Genomic DNA, 12,107 nt, shown 5'->3' on the forward strand with positions numbered 1-12,107 from the left:
TATTTCACTGGCAAGGTCACCAGGTGAAAAAAAAAGCCACAAAAATATGGCTAATTCAGCCACCACATCTAAGGACTTCTAAGCTGCAATATGCTGCATTTTTGTTTCTGGGTTTAGATACGCATTCATTTTTTATGGGGTCTAGGGATTGTACAATATAGGACCAGAATCCGATTGCAGTGGCTATATATATATAAAATATGTTATCTAGTGTAAGTCAGACCTGTGTGAATTACCCATCATTTGCTGCATCAGCTTTCCATCAGCATGCAAGAAAGCATGGTGGGGTTATTTACTAAAGCTGGTTCACTCAGAATCTCGTGCACTTCTGCACAGAAACCAATCAGCTTCCAGGTTTTATTGTAAGGCCTCGTACACTGCTGCTCCTAAACGTAAGTTTAGGAGCTTTTTTTGCCAAAGCCCCTGATTGCAACTCAATAAAAGCCATATCCATGTACACATAGGTTTTTACCAGAGTTTAGGAGCAGCAGAGTTTAGGGGCAGCTAAACGTTCCTCTTCTGAACGCAGAATAATTGCATTCAGGAGAGGAATATTTTGGATAAAAATGCTAAACGCAGCAAAAATGCATGTAAACGTGGCTAAACGCTACCCACGTTTATGTCAATGAAAAATACTCTGGCCAATCAAATGATTAAACATCCAAGCGCTATACTGCGTTTGCACGTGTTTTTGCCGCGTTTAGTGTTTTTCTGCTGCCAGGTGAGTTCATGTGTATATGAGGCCTAACCCCTGGTTCACATAATTGCGTTCCTGCAGGCGTTTTGTGTGGGCACGAGAGCCCATTCATTTGAATGGACTCCCATGCCCCGGGACACACAGGGAAGTCCCTGCACTTCTGAAAATGCAGCCCGCACGTGAACCTCGGTTCCCAGTGTGGTTGTGATTTCCAGTGTGGGTGGCGTGCCATTAGAATTAATGAAACCCACCCGCGGGTCCGCATTCTTCGGTGGGGGTGGTGTGGTTGCACAGATTTTTGTGCGGATCCGCAGTGGCACCACCCACACAGATGTGAACCTAACCTTAAGCTTAATTGAACAGGCTGAGGTTGGAAGCCAATTGGCTACCATGAACAAGTGCACCAGATTCTGAGTGAACCAACCCCGGTGTGCCTTGTAATGTACATCCTCATATTGTCAGATATGATCTTGCTCCTCATTGTCCCTAACCACCATCATAGCATCGTATACTACAAAACTATTTTACTGAATGGTCTCAAAGGACTGCCATTTAAAATGTATGTTCTAATGCAAGAAGATTGCAGTCTATAAATAGGTGGTTGTACCATATGTCAGCAGATGTCCAGCCTCTAAAGATCACATAGTGGTGTCTGAGTGAACTCTGTGTTCTGCTGGGTAAAAATCACATTTCAGTTATGTCATCATGTCCTTTCAGAGTTCATCTAGCACATACTAACCAAGGGAGCAGTAGAACACAGAGCTTACATTCTGCAGCAGGCTTCTGACACACAACAACAAAAATGATCAAAGTCCAAACATATGCTAGTCCATGAATGCTAAAAACAAAACAAAACAAGAAAACAAAAAAAAAAATCAGATCACAAAGCTTTCACACCAGGATACAAATTCAGAGTGACAAAAAAATTAGTCACATGGCTAAAATACAGATCCTTATTTTAAAGTTTGTGAACTGAGCCATATTTCTAGAAGCAATACTAAACTGCACAATACTTACCTGTACCTTGGCTCCAGCAATGCAATGTCCCAAACATATCTGCCCAGTCCTCAAGGATCAGTGTCTTCAGCCATCTTGGGAGGATGTAGCTCCTGCACATACACATCTAATACTAAGAAGACTGCTGGCAGGGGGAAAAGGAGCTATTTACTACAGAAGAAAAATAGACGTTGATTTACTAAAACTGGAGAGTGCAAAATGTGGTGCAACTCTGAAAAGAAACCAATCAACACCCAGGTTTTATTGTCAAAGCTTAATCAAGCAAGCTGAAGGTAGAAGCGGATTGGCTACGAAGCACAACTGCACCAGATTCTGAATGCTCCAGTTTTAATAAATCTCCCCATAGTTTTCTACAATTATAAGCCTTCCTGCTAGCAATGCCCCAACCCCCCCCCCCCCCCCCCCCGTCCACAAGTAAAGTTTCACTGTAACTGCTGCAGCTATCATTGGTAGTACATTGGAAAATTAGATTCTGTAAATGAGCAGCGGGTTCCAGAGGGTACCATCATGGATTTTTAGGAATTGGTCCATCAAGCATTATATTGTAGTTGTAGGTAGAGTGTTGGTATGCTGCATCACACACTACGTCGCTGAGATCTCCCTGCCACAGTTCACACTGATCTCTGAGTCTCACTTACCATACATTCTCCATTGCATACAACAAACAAGAAATAATGGACAGAGAGTTGGAAGTTCTAGTGATGGCCCCAGCAAGCATTTAGCTTTAAAGCAGAGTTCCACCCAAAAATGGAAGCTTCGCTTTTTTGCTTCCCCCCCCTCCACTGCCACTTTTGGGGGGGGGAGAGGGGAGCAGGTACCTGGTTTTGACAGGTACCCGCTCCCACTTCGGGCTTAGTTCGTCGCGGACAATTGTAAAGACTCGATCTCAGTCCATGTATTGGGAGGGTAGTGAATGGACCATGACATAAGAAAGCGAAGGTGGGTTGCAAAATAGTATGTTATTATATCCGGGGCTCCCAAGCCTCCCCTAGAACGTGGGGAAAGCAGAACAGAACGAGCAATCCTGTGCCGCCTGTTGTGCCAAATAAAATGTAAGAAAGATTTCTGAAGGGAGTGAAGCTTGGACATAGGAACGGGTACGGGGAGGGTTGCAAACAGATATAAAAGTTTGGGTAGCACGGTCATTTTTAAGACATTAATACGACCGAGGAAAGAGATAGGCAAGGCATCCCAGTGTTTCAGGGAGCGAGAAATTGCTATAAACAGTGGGGGAACATTATTTTAATTTATATAATTAAACAAGTTATACTTACCTGCTCTGTGCAACGATATTATACAGAGCGGCCCTAATCCTCCTCTTCTAGAGTTTCCCAGCAGCACTCTTGGCTCCTCCTCTTCTCCATCTACCCCCATAATGATCTGCTTCCTATGAGGGCAGACTTGATCAGCACAGTTTGGCCACCCCCTGCTCCCTTCTCACAGTATCTGACAGCAGCAGGAGCCAATGGCCCCCTCTGCTGTCTCAGTCCATTGAGTAGAGGGAGAGAGGGGAGAAGAAATGCAGCTGTGCACAGCACTGGATCAATCGAGGACCCAAGTAAGTAGGGAGGTGGGGAAGCAAAGCAAGCTGTAAAATGTTTTTTTTTTACCTTAATGCAGGGAATGCATGAAAGAAATGCATTAAGATGAAAAATGTTTTAGCTTTTCGAAACACTTTAGATAGCACTACTGGAATTCCAGAGAGGCATATTAAACATCTGGGCAATTAAAAAAAATCCGAAAAGGAAAAAAACTTGTTGTTGTAACTGCTTAAAAGAGTTAGCTGGAAGTTAGCTTCAATTTGTTAGTGTACCTAAATCTGCTAGTACACCTAACACTACCCAATCCCCAGATTAACAATGCTGCTGTCCAAAAGTGTAGCTGTTGCTCTTCATCCATATTGTAGGCACCCTAAGGCTTGGTTCACATCTGTGTGGGTGGTGCCGCTGCGAGACCCACACAAATACCTGCAACCACACCACTCACACAGAGGGATGCGGACCCGCAGGCGGGTGCCATTAATTCTAATGGCACGCCACCCGCACTGGAAATCGCAACCTGGGAACCTCGGCTTTCTCAAGTAGTGCAGGGACTTCTTCCCTGCGTGTCCCAGGGCACGGGAATCCATTCAAATGAATGGTCTTTTGTGTCCATGCAAATCTAGGCCTGCATGGCCGCACATATGTGAACCAGGTGTAAGACAAGAAGCGTATTACGCTGGATCACCAGGTGACAATAGAGGGTAAAAAATAACCACAGACTGCACCTGGCACACAACTCCTCCCAATCATAGCATGACTCTTGAACACACCCCCTCCCAATCATAGCATGACTCTTGAACACACCCCCTGCTCAAGCACAGTCTGCATCAGGCTGAACAGACTATGGAATACAGGCATAGTGTGCTTCTGCACAGTGTCCTATAACCCCCCCCAGTATCAGGAGTGTTGGGATGCTATTCAGAACGCAGTTCAATGCACTACATGTTATCACAATGGATAGTTGTGAGGCCTGCCTAAAATAAGCATGTAAGGGGAGAAAGAGGGAATTCCATTGGTGACTTTTTAAATAGTGTAGCTCCAGAGCTGTTATCTTTGCTTTCTAGTACGCCAATGACAGAAGCAAGCACACAGCCAGTGAAGTTAGAACTCCCATCTAGCAAGATATTTCTATACTGAAATATGATGATAGAAATGTGGGCATCCTGAATAGCATTGCTGATCATCCAACACTTTGGTCCCTCATCCCTGCATGAGAATATTTACACATCTCATCCAGGTGAGCTGTCTAACAGAGATTCAATATAAAGGAACAATGACACAGTTATTAGGAGTTTAGTTGGATTTATTGGCAGACAGTGTGTATACACAATTGCATAAATTAAGAACTTCAACTCTGAAATACAGGGAAAGGAATGATTTCTGTAAACAGAAGATTTAAGGCATGGCTAAGTTCATAATGGCTATAAACCAGTTCACAACTGAGCTTCCACTGCTGCGGTTTATAAAAATGAAATGTTTAGCAGTAACTGTTAAAACTAAACATTATAGAAAAAAAAAAAAGACTTCACTATGAATAGAATAGAAACCTGTAATACGTCTAGTTTAACTACAGGATATTGTAGCTCTCTTACTTGTGAGACAAAAACTTTCTGTAGTATATAGGGGAGCTATAGTTGTAGCTTATATTTGTTTTTCATTGTTAGTATGAAGTACACTAAAACAGTGTTTTGTAGCAATGCACCACAGTCAAATGCATTTATAGCTACAGAGAAGTACATAATATCTATCTTGTGACCAAGGCTAAATTCAACCTTCTTGGCCCAGTAAGCCAACTATCTTGTACTGCCCATTCTTTTCCTAGTAAACGGTCTAGTCTTCATTTCATATTAGATCATAAGTCATAGCTGGACAAGGCGAGCCAAGGCTGAGGACAGAAAGGCTAAGGAGATAGCTTGTGCACTTTGCAATAGTAAACCTTGAACTGTCCACCAGAGGAACAGGCATACTGTCACTCAGCAAATTCGTTCTAGATATACAGACCCAGAGTAAGTAAATAAACTGTAAACACACAGTAATCATTGCACCAAGGAAAATGCACAAACTGTGTACAGACTGCCAAAGAGGACCCAGGTGGATTGCTCTGGAAGGCAGGTCAGTAGTCCAGTACCTGTTACTACCCACGGGAAAGTATTACTGATGTAGAGAACTGTGTCATCCATGGCAGCCCTGCTGTCCTTAGCCATGGCCTATGTTGACTGTGCAGAAATCTGGCCCTGCTTATATCTTGTACTCTACAGAATTTCTTTAAAAATAAATAGATATAAAAATTAATCAGCTCATGGAATGCAATATAATGTATACTGGCCACAATACTGCTACTGGGACCGAAAGCTGCTATAACAATTTCCAAACAGGAAGGTTTTGTTGGTGCAGTGGCACTGGTGTTTTAGTTTGGTTGTATTTCTCAATGTACCTAAAAATAAATCAGATTTTTTTTTTTCCTAAACAATTATTAGGCTTTGTGTATTCAGGCTGAAAAATACTCCTGCAACCTCTGAAGGCACCATCCTGTCAAATGAAGCCATTAATCTGCTTTTGGCTGCAACTTATTTCTTTCTGGCTGAAAGAAATGCTCTTCTATGGAATCCGCAAGGTCATCTAGTACTTTCTTCAACTGATCATAGTCACTGTGAAAACAAAAACACATGGGGGTTTAACTGTTATGCCCACTTTTATTTCAGGACTCTACATTTGTGTGAATTTTGCTTCACGGAGACAGACATTTACATTAGTATCACTAGCTTACTGATTGGTTTCACTTGTTAGCTGGAACCAGAAGTAATCTTCTACTGCTCTTTTTCCAGCAGATTTGATTCTCATTGGTTGCTGCATAAAGAGTTACTGCTTTGCTCCTAACACTGTTTATTATCCACTTTAAAACTAGGCCTTTTCTGACACTTTTCATTAACATGTAAAAATCAGTATTTTTTGCTAGAAAATTTCATAGAACCCAAAACATTATATATTTTTTTAAAGCAGAGGCCTTAAAGAATAAATTGGTGGGTGTTGAAATTTTTTTTTATGTCACACAGTACTAGCATAGCAGTTTTTCAAATGCAATTTTTTTTGCAAAAAATACTTTATTTTTTTAATGCACAAAACACAAAATAATACCCAATTGTTTGGTAAAATTTAAAGGATGATGTTTGCTGAAAAGTGAATTTGTTTTTATAAAAGTTGAGGATAAAGATGAAATAGTGATCGACTAAGAAAAGTAGTAAAGTGATGACACTATACAAAACAAATAAGTGAAATAATGAAAGTGTACAGTGTATATTTGTTGTGAAAAAAATATGTGAGCCATATAGACTGGATTGGGTTGAGCGGCAATTTCTCTTAGTATGTTGTCTCTTATGTTGTCAACTGTCTGAAGAGCCTGGATTTTCCATACGTTAACAACATGAAAGCGCTAACATGTCTTAAGATGCGGTTTGTATTTTAAAATAAGTACATGGTATATTAAAAAAAAATTATATTGTATAGGTTTGTTTTAAAATAGCCTATTTTTACTAGAAAACTATGCCAGTTATTGTGATCAAACAATCCTCAGGTATCCCAGTAAGTGCTCCCGCCATACCTATTTCCTGGCGCTGCACACAGTTCAGCATAGTATTTAATTTTTGGCTCAGTACCACTGGTTCTCATTGTGGCCACTCCCCCATTAGCGAAGGTGAAAGTGATCATTTGGCTGCTTTTACTGGTTGGGAGTATCTGCAGGAGGGAATAGAAGAGACAGAGTAGGCAATATGTTTATAGCTCATGCCTGTAATTAAAAACATACAGTACATACAACACAAAAAGTTTATATAAGGTCAAATTCTGACTTACAGGGTTTAAAAGTGTAACTACAGCTAAACTTATAACTTTTTACCCCCAAATCCCCCTCCTCAGGACCCCTTGCAGTCCTCTTCTTGCATATCCTCCTTGCAGTATGATATCACTGACTTGATTACACAGCTGCTTGTCAAGAATTTCTAGCTGGGTCAGCACATGCACTCTGCAACATCATTCATCTCTCTACAGCCATTCAATTCCATGGAGCTTCCGAGTACAAGCTCAAACTTTTAAAGATCTATAGGAATGAATGAAAAGTTCACAGGCCCAGCTGTCAACATTTGGATAAATGGTCATGCAATGTAGTCAGCAATATAATGCTGGATTGGGGGTTTGGGGGGGAAACATGGTGTGTTTTAGAATCCAAGTAGTTCTTCAGCCAAAATACTAATAAAAATCAGCAGCTACACATACTGCAGCTGCTGACTTTTAATAAAAAGACACTCACCTGTTCAGGGGTTCAGCACCATACTCACTTGAAGCCGTGGCGATCTAACCAGAAGTGGGGGCAGATATTTGTCAAAACCAGGTCCAAAAAAAAAAAAAAGTGTCAAAAACAGAAGAGGAGGAGGGAGGAGGAGGACATAGCGCAAAACTTCCCCTTTAAGGTGAAGATCCACTTTAAACGTTCATTTCTTAAGGTTAGGCAGGGTTTCTTAAACTTGGGAGCACCCAGTGGCACTGTGAAGGAGATGGGTGCATTCTGCTGCAAGTAGCATGAATGAGCGGCCAAGTATTACTATAAGAACACATTTATCTTCCTATAGTGATCTGATAGGGGGGGAAGTCTCATTTAGTGCAGAACTAAGGGGCGTAAAAGCTTACCAAAGGTGTCTGCAGCTATAGACTATTTGAGTTCAGGGCTCTTGAAAGCACTTTTCAACAGGAATGGGGCTATATGGCATTTGCTAAATACTAAGTTTTTTTTTTTTAGGTAACCTAAATCACTTTTAAAACATTTTACAGTGAACGGTTTAATTTTTTATTGAAACTGAAAAGTGGATAAAACAAATTCAAAGAGAAAAAAAAAAGTGAACAGCACCATTTTTAAACAAATTTTAACTGGGAGACAAGTGTAGACAAGTGTAGTTTTGCACAGGAGAATGGGAGATGAGCAGGGGTGAATAAAAAAAAAGGGTGGGGTTCGGGATAAAAGTCTGAGAATCACTGAGTTTAGGTAAAGGTAAGCTTAAAGTGGTTGTAGAGGCTGAAGATTTTTTTACCTTCATGCACTCTATGCACGAAGGTAAAAAAACTTTCTGTGTGCAACAGTGCCCCAGCCCCCTCAATACTTACCTGAGCCTCATCACGATCCAGCAATGTGAATGACAGCCTCGGCTGTCCTGTGTTTCTGCCCCCTAATTGGCTGAGACAGCTGCTGTCAATCACAGTCAGTCATTCAATAGGGGGAGAAAGGGGGTGGGGACAAGCCGCCATTCCATGTGTGAATAGGCACACGGAGCAGCGGGTGCCCCCATAGCAATCTTCTTGCTGTGGGGGCACCCGACAGACAGGAGGAGCCAGGAGAGCCTGCGGGGAACCCGAGAAGAGGAGGATGCAGGCTGCTTTGTGCAAAACCACTGCACACAGCAGGTACGTTTGTTATTTTACAAAAAAATAAAAAAAAATAAAACCTTTAGAATCACTTTAAGACTAAATGTTAGGGGGGAGGGTGTATTGGGCTTGGGTAGGGGGAGGGTGTATTGGGCTTGGGTAAGGGGAGGGTTAAGGATAAGATTAACCACTTGCCCTCCAAAGGATTTACCCCGCTTCCTGAACGGGCCATTTTTTGCGATACGGCACAGCGTTACTTTAACTGACAATTGCGCAGTCATGCAATGCTGTACATAAATAAAATTTATGTAATTTTCCCCCACAAATAGAGCTTTCTTTTGGTGGTATTTGATCACCTCTGTGGTTTTCAATTTTTTTGTGCTATAAACAAAAAAAAGACCAACAATTTTGAAAAAAAAAAAACCTGTATTTGACTTTTTGCTATAAAACATCCAGTAAAGAAAAAATTTTAAAAATAAAATTTTTTCATAAATTTAGGCCAAAATGTATTCTGCTACATGTCTTTGCTAGAAGAAAAAAAATCACAATACATGTAAAATTGGTTTACGTGAAAGTTATAGCATCTACAAATGGCAGTATATATAGTGGAATTATTATTTGTATTTTTTACTAGTAATGGTGGCAATCAGCAACTTATTGCGGGACTGCGGCGGGCATTCTGACACTAGGAGGGAACTGATGATGACTGAGTCCTTGTCGAGAATCGACGGCCAGGACCAAGTAATTGATATGTCAAGGAGCCAATAGCAGCGTGGGTAGGGAGCATGTGCCCCCTACCATGAAATGCAAATCACGTATATATACATGATTTTACACATCCCTGAAGTCCTGTAGCAGTACTTCTGCTATAGGGCGGTTGAGAAGCGGTTAATGTCAGGGGTCAAGTGGAAGACACGATTTCTTTTACACTTGTTTTTGCCACTGACTCCTCCACACATAAAATATACCAGCACTGGTTTATACCCCTCTGAAAATTAATATACCCCAAAACTAGGTCTATTATTATAGGAAAAAACTTGGCATTTAAGAGTGCTTGTGTCCAATCATTACACATGTCAAATGCATGACAAGGTTTTTCCTAAGATAATGGTACTGACCGGAATACAGAGTGGGCTGTGTTAAATAGGTTCCATGTGCTTTATAATAGTTTAAGACTCACAGCTTTGTTATCTGGCTGGTTGTTGTCAAATCCGGTGGTCAAGTCCCGCACTCCTGTAACCTGAAATTTACCGCAGAGCTTAGGGTAACAAGAGTCTCCATCGTAGTTTCTCAGGTTATCAAAAAGATTCTTGATTGTAGTCTGATCATAGCATAGGAAATATGAATTCCTGCTAATGTGATATCCATACCTGCCAAGGGTGAATCAAAGTTGTAAATTCTAAGAATATGCAAGATACTATGAAAATTAACTGCTGAAAATGTGGTTAGGAAAAGTATTTTCTTTTCTTTTGAAAAACACTTTTACTTCCTAAGAATATGTACATACAGGCAGTCCCTTGGTTACGTACAAGATAGGTTCTGTAGGTTTGTTCTTAAGCTGAATTTGTATGTAAGTTGGAACACGTACATTAAGTGTAATTTAATGACCAATGAGAGCACCAACCAGGCGGTCTGAGAGTCCAAAAATATTTTAATATTGATATTTGTCCGCAAAACAGACAACTCAGAACAGCCAGCGTGTTTCAAGTGGTTCAGAGATCTCCCCAGCTTCAGGTCTTAAATATGATAGATATATTTGTATAAAAAATGGAAATCAGTGAGCGCTCAAATGAAGCTGCTATTGCACTAAAAAGGTAATTAGATAAAACCTCAGTAAACATATAAAATCAAAGTGCAGCGCTAAAATTGAAATAAACGTATGACGATTAAATTGGATATGCATGAATAAAATGAAGATAAATTGTTCATAAAGTGACAGTCCGTGCTAAGGTGTCAATCACAGTTGTGAGTGTTTCAATATTCAGTGATGTGCTCAAAGATGTGGTAAGAATACGCACTCACCAGATGCGTATTGTAAATACGCATGTAATATATGTAATCAGAGGTCCCCTTTACGGATAGATGAGGTAAGCCAGGAATGGAATATCCTCCCTCTGGATGGTATACAGCACAGCGGGTAATTCCTGGGTGATAAAGGAATTCATCCTGCCAGAGGTCCCGTTTAAGGATGGATGGGTGTTTGCAGCCTGGGATGGAAACTCCCTCCCCTGGATCCTGTGGTGAACTACAGCTATCTCCCGGGATAGGGCTCTGTAAATCAATTAGCCCTCCCCGGTATTAGTCCCCCGGGAGACCTTGCTTGAGGAAGAGGAGATCCAAACTGTACAGCAAGGACTCCTGGGAGACTAATACCAGGGAAGAGTTAATTGATTTACAGAGCCCTATCCCGGGAGATAGCTGTAGTTCACCACAGAGGATCCAGAGGAGGGAGTTTCCATCCCAAGCTGCAAACAACCATCCATCCTTAAAGGGGACCTCTGGCAGAATAAATTTCTTTATCACCCAGGAATTACCCGCTGTGCTGTATACCATCCAGAGGGAGGATATTCCATACCTGGCTTACCTCATCTATCCTTAAAGGGGACCTCTGATTACATATATTACATGCGTATTTACAATACACATCTGGTGAGTGCGTATTCTTACCACATCTTTGAACACATCACTGAATATTGAAATCACTAAACTGTGATTGACACCTTAGCACGGACTGTCATTTTATGAACAATTTATCTTCATTTTATTCATGCATATCCAATTTAATGGACATAAGTTTATTTCAATTTTAGCGCTGCACTTTGATTTTATAGACATATTTGTATACTTGGGTAATAAAAAAGTAGCATAGTTTCCAGGTTTTAAATGTTTACTGTATGAACATTGGATATGACCAAGAACAGTGGTTCAATAAAACAGCAATAACTAAAAGCAACAAAGCACTGACTGATACAAGGGACTGATGAAGTCTATCCGTTTACTGTTAAAAGGTTCAGGTTAAAGGCTCATTCACTCTGTTGTACCATATTCTACGTACAGTGTACAGTTTTATACGCGTCTTTGCACTAGTCTATGGGATGCGTAAAACAATTTAAGAGAAGAAAAAGAAAGGAGAGACAACTCTGCCGGGAGCCATTATTAACACTGCATGCATATACATATTCACACCACTGTTTAGATGTGTACAGTAGTAGGAGGACCCTACTGACTGCTGCAGCTGCTCCTAACATACCAATAACAATGTGTGTGTAATGCACACAATGCTGATTACATACTGTCAAACTGAATGGGTCAATGATGTGCCAGTGGTGCATGCACAGAACAAACTTGGATAATCAACCATGAATTATTGCAAATTATTGTTATTGACATGTTGACCAGGAGCAGCAGCGACAGCCAATGAGGCCCTAGTATGCTGCCGGCAT

At 40.9% G+C, this 12,107-nt stretch overlaps 1 protein-coding gene across 2 annotated transcripts in view; it reads right to left on the reverse strand.

The window, feature by feature from the left end:
• Nucleotides 1-4,537: 4,537 nt before the first annotated feature.
• PGM2 (phosphoglucomutase 2) overlaps nucleotides 4,538-12,107 on the reverse strand; it is a 47,481-nt gene continuing 39,911 nt past the window's right edge. For both annotated transcript variants that reach the window (XM_089678375.1, XM_089678374.1), the window contains 3 exons: nucleotides 9,845-10,034; nucleotides 6,854-6,987; nucleotides 4,538-5,903 (listed from right to left, as the gene is read on the reverse strand). In XM_089678375.1, the coding sequence (XP_089534501.1) occupies nucleotides 5,801-5,903; nucleotides 6,854-6,987; nucleotides 9,845-10,034 (427 nt within the window). In that variant the 3' untranslated portion in view covers nucleotides 4,538-5,800. The remainder of the gene's footprint in view (nucleotides 5,904-6,853; nucleotides 6,988-9,844; nucleotides 10,035-12,107) is intronic.

Source organism: Staurois parvus, unplaced genomic scaffold, assembly GCF_062004578.1.
Source record: "Staurois parvus isolate SC_StPar_1 unplaced genomic scaffold, SC_StPar_1.0 ptg000204l, whole genome shotgun sequence".
Taxonomy (NCBI): domain Eukaryota; kingdom Metazoa; phylum Chordata; class Amphibia; order Anura; family Ranidae; genus Staurois; species Staurois parvus.